Source organism: Lepisosteus oculatus, chromosome 4, assembly GCF_040954835.1.
Source record: "Lepisosteus oculatus isolate fLepOcu1 chromosome 4, fLepOcu1.hap2, whole genome shotgun sequence".
In the NCBI taxonomy this organism is placed as follows: Eukaryota; Metazoa; Chordata; class Actinopteri; order Semionotiformes; family Lepisosteidae; genus Lepisosteus; species Lepisosteus oculatus.
In genome coordinates, this window is record NC_090699.1 from 13924041 (window position 1) to 13940763 (window position 16723).

Genomic DNA, 16723 nt, shown 5'->3' on the forward strand with positions numbered 1-16723 from the left:
TATTCAGACAAGTGAGCTCAATATTTGTATCTTGGGCACCACTGGGCCACTCCAGGCCTCTGTCTTATTCTGAAGCCCCTCCAGTGGAGCTCTGGCCTTGTGCTTTGGCTCAGTGTGCTGCTGAAGTGTGAGTTCAGCTCCAGCCTCAAGTCCTTAGGAGACAGAAACACACTTCAGTCCCATATTTTTGTGTACTTTGCTCCGTCTGGTTTTCCTCCAATCCCACACATTCAGACCAACAGGTTCCAGTCTGGTCTGATCCCACAGCAGCCTTCTCCCCTGCCTGCAGGCTCAGGGAGCTGCTGGGCTGCAGGCTGCCTGCAGGGGCTGGATGTGTCCTGTTGTCTTCAGGATCCCCTCCAGCATCCCTGTCCTCACTCACTGGTCTGAGAAAAGACTGCACAGTCCTCCTCTTCCTCTTCTGCTCTTCTCTTGACTCTTCTCCCCAACTCTTCCCTCTCCGGACACTTGAGGATTCAATCCAGTTCACTCTGTGTCTCCAACTTCTCTCTGCTCACGTTTCCACTGCATCTCCACTCTTCACTCTCACTCTTCACTGAGCACCAGATCTTCACTGGCTGTCCCAGCTGACCGGGTGCAGCCTGTGTGTGAACAGCTCTCATGTCCCTGACATGGCAGCGCAGGTCTGCTGGCTCCTCTCCCCTCGTGCTGAGAGAGCTCCTGTCTGTGCGGATGGGAGACCAGGGGCCTGTGGACTCAGCCTGTGCTCCCTGTCTCTCTCAGCTGTGGGGAGACGATACGCCGCTGCCTCACTCCTGCAGCAGCAGTGCCTCAGCTCAGTCCTGCTTGAACAGCCCCTCTGCTCCCTGCAGCACACTGGGAGCCTTTCATGGGGCCTGAGAAATGAGCCACCACACAGCCATCTGCCCAGAATCGAAGCTGTATCTCCTCAAGCAGCCCTGGATTTCGGACTCCCACAGGCCTGGAAGACAGACCAGCCCTCTAGCAAAAACACTCCTGTTCCTTCCTGCTGGAGCCGAGATGGAGACAGAAACCTTTGCTCTTCCCAGTGGATGAATCAGCCCAGAGGAGCAGGGTATCCTGACAGCTCCTCTCCCTCACTTCAAATCCCTCTTCATCACAGAGCAGAAGACTCACTCGGATCAGATGGGCCTCATTCAGCAGGTGTCCCCATGAGCAGGCAGTAATATTGGCTCATGGTCACACACAGGCCCAACAGGAGCCCCTCTCACTGTCTCACAGGCAGCTGAGCTGAAGTGAACTCATCTTGTGTGTGAGGCTCCTTTCAGGGAGAGAGGAGCTGCCGTCTCACAGTCTGTGGACAAGGAGAGAGGGGCTCCAGGGTGGTATACTGATATGAGTGCTAATATTCTTATCTCCACAGAAATGTCCTTGAACACAGAGCTGTGAGTCACATGACTACAGCACAACCTGCTGCCACAGCCCAGTTTCCCAGAATCCTCTCCTGCACTCCTCTCTGTGTTTCACTGAGAACAGAAAGTGAACATATTCCGTTACTCTCATTAACGGTGTGAGAGGTGAGGTGAACAGATCCTTTTTCAGATCTAGTTATTAAGAGGCCTCAGATACTCAAATATTTCTTTCAGAACAAGAGAGAGAGGAGCTCAGAGCAGCAGGAGCAGGTTGTCCAGTGTGTAAGTATCCTGTCTGTCTCCGAGCAGTTAACAGCACAGTGTGCTGCAGGGTTAGCTGCTGTCCTGTACACTCAGACAGTTAGTCACTAAACAGACGACTTATTGATGTGAATCATAACCTGATGGTGTCAAATGTTTGAGTTTTCTCCTCATTTTCAATGTATCGACTCTGACGGCAGACAAACAGATAAAAAAATATATTTCCTGTCTTTCCTGAAGGTTTCTCTTTCACTTTGTGTTTCCTGTAGTTGAACAGCATCTCTCTGTGAGCAACTTCCGTGAAAACTAGAAACATAAAAGTTTTCTCCACGATCTGGACTGTAATTATCATCCTGTCAGGAAAGAGACAGGTGGGTGTGAACCTGCTGTGAGTGTTGCTGTCCAGGACGCTGTGTATTTCTGGACCTTGTGCTGCAGGTTGAATTCAGGTCAGTAGTAAGTGCTGCTGGACAGAGCAGTGTCACAGTGTTTAACACTGCAGCCTTCCAGCACTGGAGCCCTGAGCCCAGCTCCTGGGCTCTGTCTGTGTGCAGCTTGTACAGTACTTGTCAGGGATGTCTGAAGGGACGAACTGTGGAATGGCATGAGTGTGAATGTTACGTCCCAGTGTGTGTTCTGTGTGTGTTTTTTCTGTTATGTCCACACTGCTGACCCTTGATTGTTCTCCCTTCCCCATTGGCCAACCATCACACCACTGTTTCAGTATGATGTCATCATCAATCAGCCCTCAGCCAATCAGAACACATTTTATTCACTATATAACATGGAGGTTTTCAGCAAAGAGAGGCCTTTTGTTTGACTTTGGTCCCGTTTGGTTTTGGTTATCGCTTTGCTTCGCTTCTGGTTATTGCTTCCGCTTCGTTTGTTGGTTTGTTTTGCTTTGTGTGTGTATTTTCGTATAGCTTCGGCTTTGTTGTTTTGTTGGTTTTACGGTAGTATCTTTGTACTTTCGTTTGTTTGTGTGTTCATCCTTGTTTTGCCATTTCCTTGCCCCAGTGTTACATGTTCAACTTTTGTGTTCTTTTGTACCCTGCTCCTGTTTATTACTCTTGTTTTCCCTTATTTGTCTTCCTGGTTCACTTGTGTTTTTGTGTGAACTTTTGTATATAAGGTTAGTTTAGGTTGTTGGGTACACTTACACACTTAGTTGATTTTGTATTTGTACACTAGTTAGTACGGGTGAGTGCCGTTTGTCTTGTATGGTTTTGGGTAGTCAGTGCAGGTTAGCTAGGGTGTTGAAGACGCCGAAGACCGTGTATTTCGGGTTTTCTTTTGTAGTCAGGTTAGCTTTCCCTCACTGTCCTAGCCAGCTCCATTTTGTTTGTTTTCTTTTCTTTGGCACCACTCTAGTTCCCTACCCTTGTTATCACACTTCCTAGTCCCTCACCAAACCCCCCTGCTTCCAAAAGAATTATCCTAAATGTTACACCCCATTACCCCTAGACACTTGGGGTCGTAACAGTGAAGAAGACCCTATGCGTAGTGGCGAGACGGGGGTTAGCCGGGCTCAGCTGTTCAGGAGAAGCCGTATAGAAACCTAGGCCCTCAGGTAGCGGACGTGGGGCGACCTGGTGCCGGGCGGGTCTCAGGACATCTGAACCTCAACGCTGAGCGAAGAGCAGAGCAGAAACAGGAAGTAAACAGGCTACACAACAAGACACACCTGAAAGACAAGAATAATCACAGGGACTGGGAACAGGAGAGCAGCAGAGCGCCCTCTAGGTGTACTGGGCGTGACAGTATTGTTGCCACTGGGGGAACGAAACTGGTGAAGTGAAGATAAGGAACTGGCTGAGAGGCTGAGTCAGCTTGTAAGTGATTCTCCAGAATCTCCCCGAGCGGCTGGGAGAACTACAGGAACATGAATTCTTTGTTCTCTGGAACAGCTGTAGTGAAAAGAATAATAATCCAGGTACACTTGGTTCAACAAATCTTTCTGATCAATGACAATACACACACTACAGCACACACAACAAAACAGAGCTGCTGCCCTGTTTCCTCTTCATGAAGACAGGAGCACCTGCTGGACTGGAGCCCTGGCCCTGTGTGAGGAGGACTGAGCTGCGGTGTGTCTGACTGGCAGAGGAGGGAAAGGACAGAAGGAATAAAGAGCTCAGGGAGGGAAAGGCTGGACCTGGAGCTGGACTCTCTCTCCTGCAGCTTCAGCTCTGACACTGCAGGCTCCTTCACTACAGTAGAGAGCAGAGCTGCTGTGCTGAGGACTGGGACAGGTCTGGACAGCAGGCAGCCTGTTCCTCTGTGCTGGAGGAGTGTGCTGAGGATTTAGGGACGGGAGGAACTGTTGAAGAGACACTGTAAGTGCTGCTCTTGCAGGAAGTTGTGTTTGGCGGGAGAATCAACTTTCAGTTTTGTTTCTGATTCAGACTTCAGTTTCCAGAGTGCTGTTCTCCCCAGTTAAAGCTCCCAGTGACCCTCCCAGTCAGTCCAGTCTGGGGTTTCCTGTACTGCAGTATTCTGTCCTGTCAGATGGTCCCTGGGTGTCACGATTGTAATCCCTCCCCATGAAGGGCGCTCTGGCTCTTTACATTTCAGTTGATTCTGTGCTCCTGCTCCCTGTTCCAGCCCACCTCAAAAGCCAGACGCTCCCTGTGTTCCGGGCTCTGCACTGGATCACGGACACCCGGAGGCCCGCCTGTCTCCGTGTCGCCCTCCGTCCGCGGCTCGAGGGCAGAGGCCTCCTATCGGCTCCTGAACCAGCCGAGTTCGGGACCTGGAGCCCTTTTTATCTCTGTCATGTTGTCATTTGGATTTCCTGGTTTTTGGGTGATCAGACTTCGCCCTGGTTTTCCCTACGGACTCCCTCGTCGCATGGAGCACGCCCCCCGAGCACCTGAGCACCTTCGTCACGCCCCCTGAGCACCTGAGCACCTTCGTCACGCCCCCCGAGCACCTGAGCACCTTCGTCACGCCCCCCGAGCACCTGAGCACCATCGTCACGCCCCCCGAGCACCTGAGCACCTTCGTCACGCCCCCCGAGCACCTGAGCACCTTCGCCACGTCCCCCAGTTCGTCTACCAGCCCAGTTCCTCTTCTCCTCCCCGTGTCTGTTCACTCCCCTCCGGATTCTGCAAAGGGTCCTGAAAAACACATCATAACACTGGGGGCTCAGGGGATTTAGGCTGGCCCAGATGGGAGAGAGAGGAAGTTTTCTTTCTTCTGCTGTGTTGTTTGGTGTGTGACTGGAGTTACTCACCTGTATTACTTTTTGCTGTTTGTGTTGTATTGAGATGGTGCTGATCTTCTCCTCTGATCTTCTCTGTTTCTGCTTCTCTGTGCTCAGGAATGGCCTCACCCAGCAGTGTCCTGTCTGAAGAGCAGTTCCAGTGCTCTATCTGTCTGGACACATTCACCAGCCCCGTGTCCACTCCATGTGGACACAACTACTGCCTGGCCTGTATTGGAGGATACTGGGACAGCAGTGATCTTTGTCAGTGTCCACTGTGTAAGAAGACATTTTACAGAAGACCTGATCTCAGTGTGAACAGAAGCCTGGCAGAAATCACTGAGCAGTTCAAGAGGACCAGAGTCAGCAGTGATGAAGGACTTTGTGCTAAACCTGGAGAAGTGTCCTGTGATTCCTGCACTGGGAGAAAACTCAAGGCTGTGAAATCCTGTCTGGTCTGTTTGGCCTCTTACTGTGAGACTCACATCCAGCCTCACTATCAAGGAGCTGCTTTCAGGAGACACAGACTGATTGAGCCTGTGATGAGCCTTGAGGACAGGCTGTGTGAGAAGCATGAGAGACTCCTGGAGCTGTTCTGCAGGACTGACCAGACCTGTGTTTGTGTGCTGTGTACTGAGACTGACCACAGGACGCACAGCACTGTCCCTTTAGAGCAGGAATGCGGAGTGAAAAAGGTGAGTTTATGGTTATATATTAATTGAAAATTTAAAATTTAAATTAATTTAAAATTATTGTGAATTAAATTAGTATAATCACTAGAATATGGATCAGTGGCTATGATCAATACGTTCAGAAACTGATGGTATCTTAGCACAACTTCCCTGGTGTAAGAGCCTGTTGTCCAGCCCAGTTCAGTGTGAGAGTCTGTTGTCCAGCCCAGCATCAGTGTGAGAGTCTGTTGTCCAGCCCAGTGTCAGTGTGAGAGTCTGTTGTCCAGCCCAGTGTCAGTGTGTGAGCCTGTTGTGCAGTGTTAGTGCACCAGCAGCAGTGACTTCAGTGTCTCTGTTCCCCTGTTTGTCCACAGACTCAGCTGAGGAAGACTGAGGCAGAGGTACAACAGATGATCCAGGAGAGACTGAAGAAGGTGGAGGAGATCAAACAGGCAGTGGAGCTCAGCAAAGTGAGTCCTGTCAATCCTTCTGAGTGGGGTACTGCAGGGCTCAGTGCTGGGGTCACTGCTCTCTGCACAGAGAGAGGACACTTAGGAAGACTGAGTGCAAACGCTGTTCTATTCCTGTCATGCCCCACACTCTTCCTCACAAACACGGTTGCACTCCCAAACCCACTGTTTCACAATCTCATTCCCAACTGAACCCATCACATTCCCACAGGCACCAGATTCCACAAATTCTCACTCCCGGACCAATTATCCAACCACATCCCTTTCCCTTCAGTATTTAGAGTTCCCTCACACAGCAACCCTTGCTCACTGTTGAGAAGCCTCCTGCAGAACTCTCTTGTGCGCCTTTCCAAGCCTTTTGATTGATCTCCTGGTACCAAACCTTTGCTCCTGCCTTTTGGATTTCCCTCGTTACCGGACTCATTGCCTCCCTAATTGACCAAGCCCCTGGATTACGTCTTTTGGATTCTGTGGGATTCACGGTTACGCATAAGGATCCTCCTATTCTACCGATCGGTTCCCTGACAGAGAGGACAGTTAGGAAGATAATTAAAAAGTCATTATCCAGTTAACGGATGAGATATTCTGTGACCCAGGAGTGGAGTGACCCACATAGTGTTTCCCTTCTTTTTTGAACTGAAATGAATAATATACAAGTTATTAATTTTTTCACTCTCACATTTCAATAATATTTTTTTATTCCTGTTAACTCAAGAAGTCTCCTGGTGTCTCCTCAGAGCTCTGCAGAAAGAGAGATTGTGGACAGTGTGCAGGTCTTCACTTCTCTTCGAAACTCCATTGAGAGAAGCCAGGCTGAGCTGATCGAGCTGATTGAGGAGAAGCAGAGAGCAGCAGAGAGGAGGGCTGAAGGGATCATTAAAGAGCTGGAGCAGGAAATCACTGAGCTCAAGAGGAGAAACACTGAGCTGGAGCAGCTCTCCCACACTGAGGACCACATCCACTTCCTACAGGTCAGCACCCACTGTAGAGAGCAGATACAGTGTCTACAGAGAGCAGAGAGTCCTACAGGTCAGCACACACTGTAGAGAGCAGATACAGTATCTACAGAGAGCAGAGAGTCCTACAGGTCAGCACACACTGTAGAGAGCAGATACAGTGTCTACAGAGAGCAGAGAGTCCTACAGGTCAGCACACACTGTAGAGAGCAGATACAGTATCTACAGAGAGCAGAGAGACCTACAGGTCAGCACACACTGTAGAGAGCAGATACAGTATCTACAGAGAGCAGAGAGTCCTACAGGTCAGCACACACTGTAGAGAGCAGATACAGTATCTACAGAGAGCAGAGAGTCCTACAGGTCAGCACACACTGTAGAGAGCAGATACAGTATCTACAGAGAGCAGAGAGTCCTACAGGTCAGCACCCACTGTAGAGAGCAGATACAGTATCTACAGAGAGCAGCGAGTCCTACAGGTCAGCACACACTGTAGAGAGCAGATACAGTATCTACAGAGAGCAGAGAGTCCTACAGGTCAGCACACACTGTAGAGAGCAGATACAGTATCTACAGAGAGCAGAGAGTCCTACAGGTCAGCACACACTGTAGAGAGCAGATACAGTATCTACAGAGAGCAGAGAGTCCTACAGGTCAGCACACACTGTAGAGAGCAGATACAGTATCTACAGAGAGCAGAGAGTCCTACAGGTCAGCACACACTGTAGAGAGCAGATACAGTATCTACAGAGAGCAGAGAGTCCTACAGGTCAGCACACACTGTAGAGAGCAGATACAGTATCTACAGAGAGCAGAGAGTCCTACAGGTCAGCACAGACTGTAGAGAGCAGATACAGTGTCTACAGAGAGCAGAGAGTCCTACAGGTCAGCACACACTGTAGAGAGCAGATACAGTATCTACAGAGAGCAGAGAGTCCTACAGGTCAGCACACACTGTAGAGAGCAGATACAGTATCTACAGACAGCAGAGAGAGCTCACTGTGTGACTCTTAGTGATCTATACTGGGCTCTAGGTTTCAGACTCACAGGTGACTTATTGCCTTAGAGGGCTGTGACCCCCCATGACTCTGAATCTCTCCTGCTGTAGAGTTTCTCCTCCCTGTGCTCCCCTCCACACCCCAAGGACTGGTCTGACATCACTGTTCACCCTGATCTCTGTCTGGGGGCTCTGAGCAAGGCTGTGTGTCAGCTGGAGGACAGACTCATTGAAGAAATGGAGAAAGTACCTGGAGTCAGTGAGTATTACTGTGTGAACACAGCTTGTCTATGAGGTTCAAAACACCTGTCAATGGCACTCAATCAATCTACTATGAAGAATCAGGTGTGTCTCTTCTTCTCCATCTGTGTTATGAACAGATGTGTCTCACTGCTGTCTCTGTAGAGACCAGGTGTATGAACAGGTGTGTCTCACTGCTGTCTGTGCAAGAGATCAGGTGTGTGAACAGGTGTGTCTCACTGCTGTCTGTGTAGAGATCAGGTGTGTGAACAGGTGTGTCTCACTGCTGTCTGTGTAGAGATCAGGTGTGTGAACAGGTGTGTCTCACTGCTGTCTGTGTAGAGATCAGGTGTGTGAACAGGTGTGTCTCACTGCTGTCTGTGTAGAGATCAGGTGTGTGAACAGGTGTGTCTCACTGCTGTCTGTGTTGAGATCAGGTGTGGAGCAGGGTGATCTTGTGTGTCAGGGGTGTGTTCAGCTGGAGAAAGTGCTGTGTGATGCTGCTCCTCCCACAGTGGAGTTTGAACTGCTCTCTGTCCCTGAGCCTCAGCTCTGCCTCAGTGCTTCAGTCAGAAGCTCTGGAACAGAGAAAGGGCTCAGACTCCTGTGAGGAGGCTGCTCAGTCACTCCTATCCTTGTCTTTGTACTGGAGGCAGTGGGATGTGTGGAGCTGGACTGTGTGATAACAACCTAGATGAGCTGTCAGTGTCTCTTACAGACCCACAGCTCCACTGGCCAGACAACACACTCCTGTGTGTTACTGTCCTGCCTGAGAGATCAGCACAGCACTACAACACACAACACTGCACACCTGGAGACCAGACTCCAGCAGGAATGTGCTCTCAGCTCTCTAACATCTTTCTCTCTGTTTGCAGAGTTTGAGAGGCTTCGCAAACATGCAGGTGAGTCTGTTGTCACTGACAGGAACTTGTCATTTACAAAGGTCACAGCAGGGTCACAGGGGTCAATACAGGCTCTTACTCTAACAGGGGGAGATGTTGTAACTCCTGCTTTATACACAGCTGATGTGTTTAATGTTGTGAGCAAAGTCCCTCAGATGGGCTTTGTGCTTATCAGGACTGATGAGGAATTGGACCCCAACACTGTGTCAGGACTGCAGTTCTTCTTTACATCATTGTGAAACAGAGGATTTTGATCCTGTTAAACCTGTAAACTAGAACCTACACTGACAACTAGGAGCCTGCAGACACACAAGACACTGAACACAACAGTCAGACAGGAGCTCGAAATTCACTAACTTTGAGAGACGAAGAGGAGAGGAAGGGCTTGTTATGGGAGGAAGAGGGTGAAATGAGAGCAGAGAAGAGGGAGAGAGATAGGATGTCTGTCCCTCTGCTCCCCCAGATAGAGGTGTTACAGTGAAGCAGCCGGTCCCACTGAAGGACACCCAATGCTCTCCAGTCCACACTGGACACAGGCACACAGCCTCAGGCACTGGAGGATGAGCTCTGGAACAGACACCTTTACACAGAGAGTGGTGGGAGACTGGAACAAGCTGTCTAGAGTGTCTGCCCCAGTCCTTCTGGTGGGCGGCAGTGAGCTGTGTAGCAGGTGTCAGATTGAAGCAGTAACCCATCACTCTGGGGATGTACTGGAGTCTCCCAGTCTTATAGATCCCTAAACACTGGCACACCTCCCTGAAGACAGCTGACTCTGAGCTCCTCCCCTGGTCAGTATGGAGCTCCTCTCCTGAACATGCAGCAGGGTGTGTGGTTTCTCTCAGCACAGCTGAGCTCCTTCTCAAGTACAGACGCCATCACTGCTGGTATCTGTGACTGGGTTGAATGGGCTCTCTGGGTCCAGCTGGGCCAACACTGGAGACTCTGCAAGGACAGCTCTTGCTGTTCAAAAGCACATTGACAGTCTTCACCCCAGAGGGAAGATGCTGCTTTGTATGTCAGAAATATAAGGAGCTCAGCAATATCCGCAAACTAGGGGTCAAACCAGCAGTAGTAGGATGCCGGTCCAATGAAACTCCTCACATCCTGAACTGACCGGGGGGCTGGCCGGGAGTTTACTGTGGCTCCTCTTCAGGGGCTGTGGAGACCCTTCTGGCTCAGAAGCTCCCAGGAAACCAGTCTCTTGCTGTAGGAGATTCATATCTTCAGTGAGTCTTGAGACCTGTCCTCCTCATGAGGTCCCTGACCTTTCTTCACTTGTCCAGGACCTGGAGAATGAGGGTCATCCAGGCACACCGGGCACTCTGACCTGGGCACGCCACTGAGCTCCCTTCCCATCAGCCGCTCAGAGCTGGCTGGGCAGGGCACAGTCCAGAAGGCTGGAGCGTGTGTTGCCACAGCCCCTGACCTCTGGAGAAGGCAGTCTCTGGCCTGACCTCTGGGCACCTCAACTTGCCGGTAGCTGCTGTACAGGTCCAGAGAGCTGAACCAGCGCTACCCTGAGACATAATCCAGCACCTCGTCAGTGTGGCTCAGGGGACAAGAGTCCTTCTAGGTGACGTTGTTGAGTCCCTGTAGTCTGTACAGACCAGCAGTGAAGTGTCCTTCTGCAGGGGGAGATCAGGGCCTGTCAGAGGCCTCGATCTCCCCTGCTGCAGTCAGACCCCGGACTGCTTCCTCTGCCTCGGCTCTCTTGTGGATGGCCAGGCGGGGGGAGGGATGCAGATGGGTCTTGCTTCGCCAGTGTCGATGGTGCGCTGAGCTTCGTTTGTACGAGTACAGTCTTCCTCTCTTCCAGCAAACACATCTGCAAACTCTCGTAACAGAGTCCTTGGTTGTCCCTGCTCTGCCTCACTCAGTCCCTCTTTGCTGCGCTGAGAAAGCTCCTCCACCATTTTGTCTGATTTTGTTGTGGTCTTGAAGGCCGAGCCCCTGTCCTCAGATTCAGGATGCTGCTCCCTCGCACCGTGGGTCAGTGTCTCCTGGTTCAGGGGGAGACTCTGGGCTCCCTGCTGTGTCTCCATGGTAACTCTTGGCTGCTCTGGAGCTGTTGCACTGGTACCCAGGAGGAGGTGTGGCCCCTCGCTGCTATTAGCTTGAGGGCCACTCGGCATTTCCTGCTGGCACTGCTCTCGAGACGCACGGTTCTGCACAGAGGAGTTCAGTACCAGTGACTCCATCCTCTCACCTGGCCATCCAGGGAAAGCTCTCTTCACTGGTCTGCAGCAGAACTGCCAGGTTCTCTCCTTCTGTAGTCTGTCTGAGCCAGGCGCTGCCTGTAGGAGTTATACTGTACCTGACCATCGTGATCTTCAGCATGAACACACACCTGCAGACTCACACAGCTGAGCCTTGAAGAGCAGGGTCACCAACACATGGCTCAACAAATACAAACAGTGAAAACAGTGAGATCTGGTGGTAAATTAATTATTAGTCCAGCAAACTGATGTCGAAACGAGTAAGGAAAGTTATTGAGGTTAAATCATTCTGTGCAGTTATATCCACAGATGTCCTTCCATCAGCTCTTACAGCCATTCCTGCAGACTGCCTTCATCTAGAACTGACACAAATCATCACTTTTAAAAAGATGACGATTACAGTATTTTTATTTCTTTAACCTTTATATTTGACTACTTAAAATTAATATCTGTTCCCCCAGTTTCTGAATATCCCTGCTTTCCCGTAAGAAATACAATTGTAGAGACTCATCACAACAAATAAATAACAAATCTGTTAAATTCACACCCAGATGTGACAAAACACATTTACTGTAAGACTCACAGCCTATTTAAATATTTTTTTATTTTCAGTTCTCTTCACTCCCTGGGATATCTGAAAATACACTGTCGCATACAAATTATTTTACACACAGTTACTAATAGAGATGTACAATAAATTTCATTGTTAATCAATTACTTTTAATAGACATTAAATACATTAATAGACATAAACAGATACAATAAAATTAGTTTTTAAAAAATTACTCTTATGAATAAACACATCAATAAAGTTCATTATTAATAACTGTGATTTAACTGGAAAGCAATTTTAGTTAAACTTTACAATCAATTTCCAAGCGACGGACACATGACTTCCTGCCGTAGTGCCGGTGTTGTTTCCCCTCTATTCTCCTGTGATCCAGAGCTCCGCCTGTCCCACACTGAGCTGTCTCCCCATGTGAAGAGGCGCTGGGAGTCAGTCCTGTACTCCAGTCACCTCTAGAGGGCAGCAGCTCTCACTCTGGGCTCGTTGCAGTGGAGAGCAGGTTCAGCTCGGAGCTGCGGACTGATTTCAGCGGCTAAGTTCGTTGCTCTTGGTCTGAAGTTGGCGCGCTAGTTTAACACGGAGCTGTGTGCTGACCAGGGGCTGAGCTCCAGTTAGTGCGCTGTGTCACTTCGTTACAACTGACCCACAATGTCTGTTTTTCAGGTTTCCATACGTATTACACTGATTTGTGTGTAACGAACAAGAAAAAAAAGACACACACAAGCTTTGTCTGTTCTCTTTCTGGTTCCCCTGTCTTGTGTAAAGACAACTTCAGCCTTAATTCAGGTGACAGAGTTAAATACACTGACAGACAGCTCTTAACACACACAGACATCAGATCCTTTTTATTACTGTCCTCAGCAGCGCAGGAGGAGACAAGCTTGCAGTTACTGCCTGTGTGATTCAGGGCCCTGTTATTGTTAATGAAGTGGCAGCAATTTCTGCTTCTAAGAATTTTGTCTTAATGAGACTTTTACAATCTAACTGATAGAGAGGAACCAGAATACCCATGAAAAGACAGTTTGCTTATTTTGCTTCTTGTGAAATGATGTATCCATCAGTATAGAGATGCCCTCAGCCGTGTGATCTGCACACAGTGGATCATCAGGTCTCCTTCAGATTTAAAGACACTTTCTCCCACAGGAGCCAGACTCTCGCAGTGTGAGAGCTCTGCACACGCTCACAGATCATCTCAGCCGGGCTGGGCCTGTATTTTCATCTGAGAGAGGAGTGAGATACATATCATTTCATTCTCTCTGTCTGCTCTCTGATCCACAGCTGATGTGACTCTGGACCCCAATACAGCTCATCCCAAACTCATCCTGTCTGAGGATGGGAAACAAGTGAGACATGGAGACACACGACAGGATCTCCCTGACAATCCAGAGAGATTTGATCGTTGTGTCAATGTCCTGGGAAAGGATGGGATCACCTCAGGGAGACACTACTGGGAGGTGGAGGTGGGGGAGAAGACTGACTGGACATTGGGAGTCGCCAGAGAGTCCATCAACAGGAAGGGGAAGATCACACTGAGCCCCCGGTATGGTTACTGGACTGTGTGGCTGAGGAATGGGAATGAGATCGAGGCTTGTGCTGGACCCCCTGTCCTCCTCCCCCTTGGCCAGAAGCCCCAGAAGGTGGGGGTGTATGTGGACTATGAGAGGGGACAGGTCTCCTTTTACAATGTGGACAACAGGTCTCATATCTACACCTTCACTGCCTCCTTCACTGAGAAACTCTTTCCATTCTTCGGCCCTGGTCTTCATCAGGGAGGTACAAACTCAGCCCCACTGATCATCTGTCCTGTCAGTCACACAGGCTGAATCAACACATTGTCTGATTCTCTCTCCTGGCATGTAAATCATTTAGTCTTTTTCATTTGAAATTGTTCTTCTGTTTCTTCGGTGTTGTTTTCTCCACCCACTGCTGGGCATGTCCACATCTGCTCTCAACGCTACTCGTTCAGTCACCAGAAACAACATCACCTGTGGGAGGGGCTCTCTTGGAAAATGAAATTATTACTGGCTTGTGTCAAACTGTTCTACTTTCTACTTTCAGTCCATGTCATTGCTCTATTCTATTTGCTCTGCATTAATCACTTCTTTCAGTAAATCAGTAAAATTGAGTCACAGTTGTTTTCTTTATCTCTCACCTGTAAATTCTCCAGATTCATGGCTGACTAGCTGGGTCACCATCAGACACAGACTAACACGTCAGCTGAATGCCAGTCGCTTTCTACATGATGGACATTGCTGCTTCACTGTCATGGCCTGGACTCAGATAGAACTATTTCTGTATTAAATAAACTCTGTCATTCTGAATATTTGGTCTTCATCTTCATCTTCATCATGATTTAATGTCAGCAGCTATATCACCCTGAAACTCACCCTGTCAGCCCCCTGAAGCTCAGCAGGTGTGAGCCTGGTCAGTACCTGGACGGGAGACTCCTGGGAGAGGTGTTAGTGGGTCCAGCAGGGGGCGCTCACCCTGTGGTGTGTGTGGGTCCTAATGCCCCAGTATAGTGACGGGGACACTAGACTGTAAACAGGCGCCGTCCTTCGGATGAGACGTAAAACCGAGGTCCTGACCCACTGTGGTCATTAAAAACCCCAGGGTGTTTCTCAAAAAGAGTAGGGGTGTTACCCTAGTGTCCTGGCCAAATTTCCCCCCTGTCCTTTACCAATCATGGCCTCCTAATAACCCCCCTCTCTGAACTGGCTTCATCACTCTGCTCTCCTCCCCACTGAGAGCTGGTGTGTGTGAGCAGACTGGAGCATCATCCAGGTGGGGCTGCACACTGGTGGTGGTGGAGGGGATCCCCATTACCTGTAAAGAGTTTTGAGTGGAGTGTCCAGAAAAGCACTGTATAACTCTAAGGAATTATGATGATGATGATGATGATGTAGATTCCTATGTCATGAATGTGCTTGTGATTTCTGTCATCTAACACAATGTTGAGAATCCCAGGCTCTCTCTGTAGGCTGATCAGCTGTCCAGACCCTGTGATTGGAGGAAGACAAAAAACAGAACAAACACTTGTATTCTGTCCACTTTGTAACTTTGTAACATTTGTGTCAATTTCAAAACACCTGTCCGGTCCAGGCACTGTAACAGGCGCCTGGTCTGTCTGTCAGTGTCCAGCTGTCTGTGGTCACTTGGCCACCCTACTGGGCTGCTTGTTCCAGAAACCTGCTGCTCTCGGTGTTGAGAGGATTGTCCAGCCCTGGTGCTGGAGGTCATGTCTGTCATCTGAGCCCAGTTAACATGGCCTGCACCTGCTCTTTACTTCCTGAACTGAGTCAGAACAATCAGAACACCAGCAGACACACTGACCAGCCCCTCCAGGACCAGGACTGGACAGCCCTGCTGCAGACACACTGACCAGTTCTCCAGGACCAGGACTGGACAGCCCTGCTGCAGACACACTGACTGACCCCTCCAGGACCAGGACTGGACAGCCCTGCTGTAGACACATTGACTGACCCCTCCAGGACCAGGACTGGACAGCCCTGCTGCAGACACACTGACTGACCCCTCCAGGACCAGGACTAGACAGCCCTGCTGCAGACACACTGACCAGTTCTGGACTGGGAGTGGACAACCCTGCTGCAGACATACTGAACCCTCCAGGACCAGGACTAGACAGCCCTTCTGCAGACACACTGACGAATTCTGGACTGGGACTGGACAGCCCTAGTGCAGACACACTGACCAATTCTGGACTGGGACTGGACAGCCCTGCTGCAGACACACTGACCAGTTCTCCAGAACCAGCACTGGACAGTCCTGCTGCAGACACACTGACTGACCCCTCCAGGACCAGGACTGGACAGCCCTGCTGCAGACACTCTGACCAGTTCTGGAGCGGGAGTGGACAGGCTCACAGACACACTGACCAGTTCTGGAGTGGGATTGGACAGGCTCACAGACACACTGACCAGTTCTGGACTGGTAGTGGACAGGCTCACAGACACACTGACCAGTTCTGGACTGGGAGTGGACAGGCTCACAGACACACTGACCAGTTCTGGACTGGGAGTGAACAGGCTCACAGACACACTGACCAGTTCTGGAGTGGGAGTGGACAGGCTCACAGACACACTGACCAGTTCTGGAGTGGGAGTGGACAGGCTCACAGACACACTGAGCTGCAGGACAGCAGTGCTGTAAAGTGCCTCCTGTTATCAGCCCTCAGTGCTCTTGATAAAGTCATTTCCATGTCACTCAGGTTGTCTGTGAAACAGCAGCTTCAGCAGAGCTGGTAGCTCTAGCAGCTGAGAAACACAATAAGCACAAAATATAATATTGTTACAAATGGGGGACATGAAAATGGTGAATAACAGGAACTGACCGAGCGGTTTAGTCAACAAGTAAAATAATTGATCATAACCCCCAAGTTGTAAGTGATTTCTCTAGAACTGGGGTTCTTATCCTGGGCGTCCTGACCCCCATGAGGGTCACACAATAGGCAGCAGAGACAGAGTCAACCTAAGGTCAACACACACACTAGAGTGATAAACGGGACACGTCCGCAGATTCAGGGTGTTTACACATCAATGGACAGTAACAGAGGTAAACAGTTCGCTGTTGTACACACCTGCAGGGTTCAGACTGTTTCCACCAGCAGGGTGACTCAGTGGACCCAGCGAGGGCGCTACATTCATTCCTATCGGTGGGCCGTGACTGTGTTTATATTCGTAGAGCTTTCTTCTGCGCAAGGTAGTCGTGATGAGCCCAGCAGTGGAGCGGTTTTAATAGGTGAGACTGGAGGAGTGAGAGCTGAAGATAATGTGGAGAAACGCACAGCTGAAAACAATGAGAAAATCTGACGAACAGTCCCGAGAGCAGGGATTCACACCATACGGTTTGTGGCGAAGTGTTG

At 49.8% G+C, this 16723-nt stretch overlaps 1 protein-coding gene across 4 annotated transcripts; it reads left to right on the forward strand.

Annotated features, from left to right (window-relative positions):
• The first annotated feature begins 1897 nt into the window (after positions 1-1897).
• On the forward strand, positions 1898-14162 carry LOC138238390 (E3 ubiquitin-protein ligase TRIM39-like). 4 transcript variants are annotated; one of them, XM_069188829.1, is made up of 7 exons: positions 1898-1987; positions 4939-5516; positions 5867-5962; positions 6700-6933; positions 8027-8174; positions 9031-9057; positions 13120-14162. In XM_069188829.1, exons 2-7 carry the CDS (start codon positions 4941-4943, stop codon positions 13662-13664), a joined length of 1626 nt encoding a protein of 541 aa, XP_069044930.1. In that variant the 5' UTR covers positions 1898-1987; positions 4939-4940; the 3' UTR covers positions 13665-14162. The 4 variants fall into 4 exon arrangements, with proteins under 4 accessions (XP_069044930.1, XP_069044929.1, XP_069044928.1 ...); XM_069188828.1 differs by having other exon boundaries at positions 1983-2065; XM_069188826.1 differs by lacking the exon at positions 1898-1987 and adding an exon at positions 4555-4829.
• Positions 14163-16723: the final 2561 nt, after the last annotated feature.

Excerpts from the sequence above, each read along its gene's own strand:
- LOC138238390 (XM_069188826.1), top strand. The coding sequence starts at position 4,787 with ATGGGAGAGAGAGGAAGTTTTCTTTCTTCTGCTGTGTTGTTTG. Across the intron at positions 6,934-8,026 it reads ACCACATCCACTTCCTACAG|AGTTTCTCCTCCCTGTGCTC; the intron begins GTCAGCACCCAC and ends CTCCTGCTGTAG. Across the intron at positions 8,175-9,030 it reads GGAGAAAGTACCTGGAGTCA|AGTTTGAGAGGCTTCGCAAA; the intron begins GTGAGTATTACT and ends CTCTGTTTGCAG.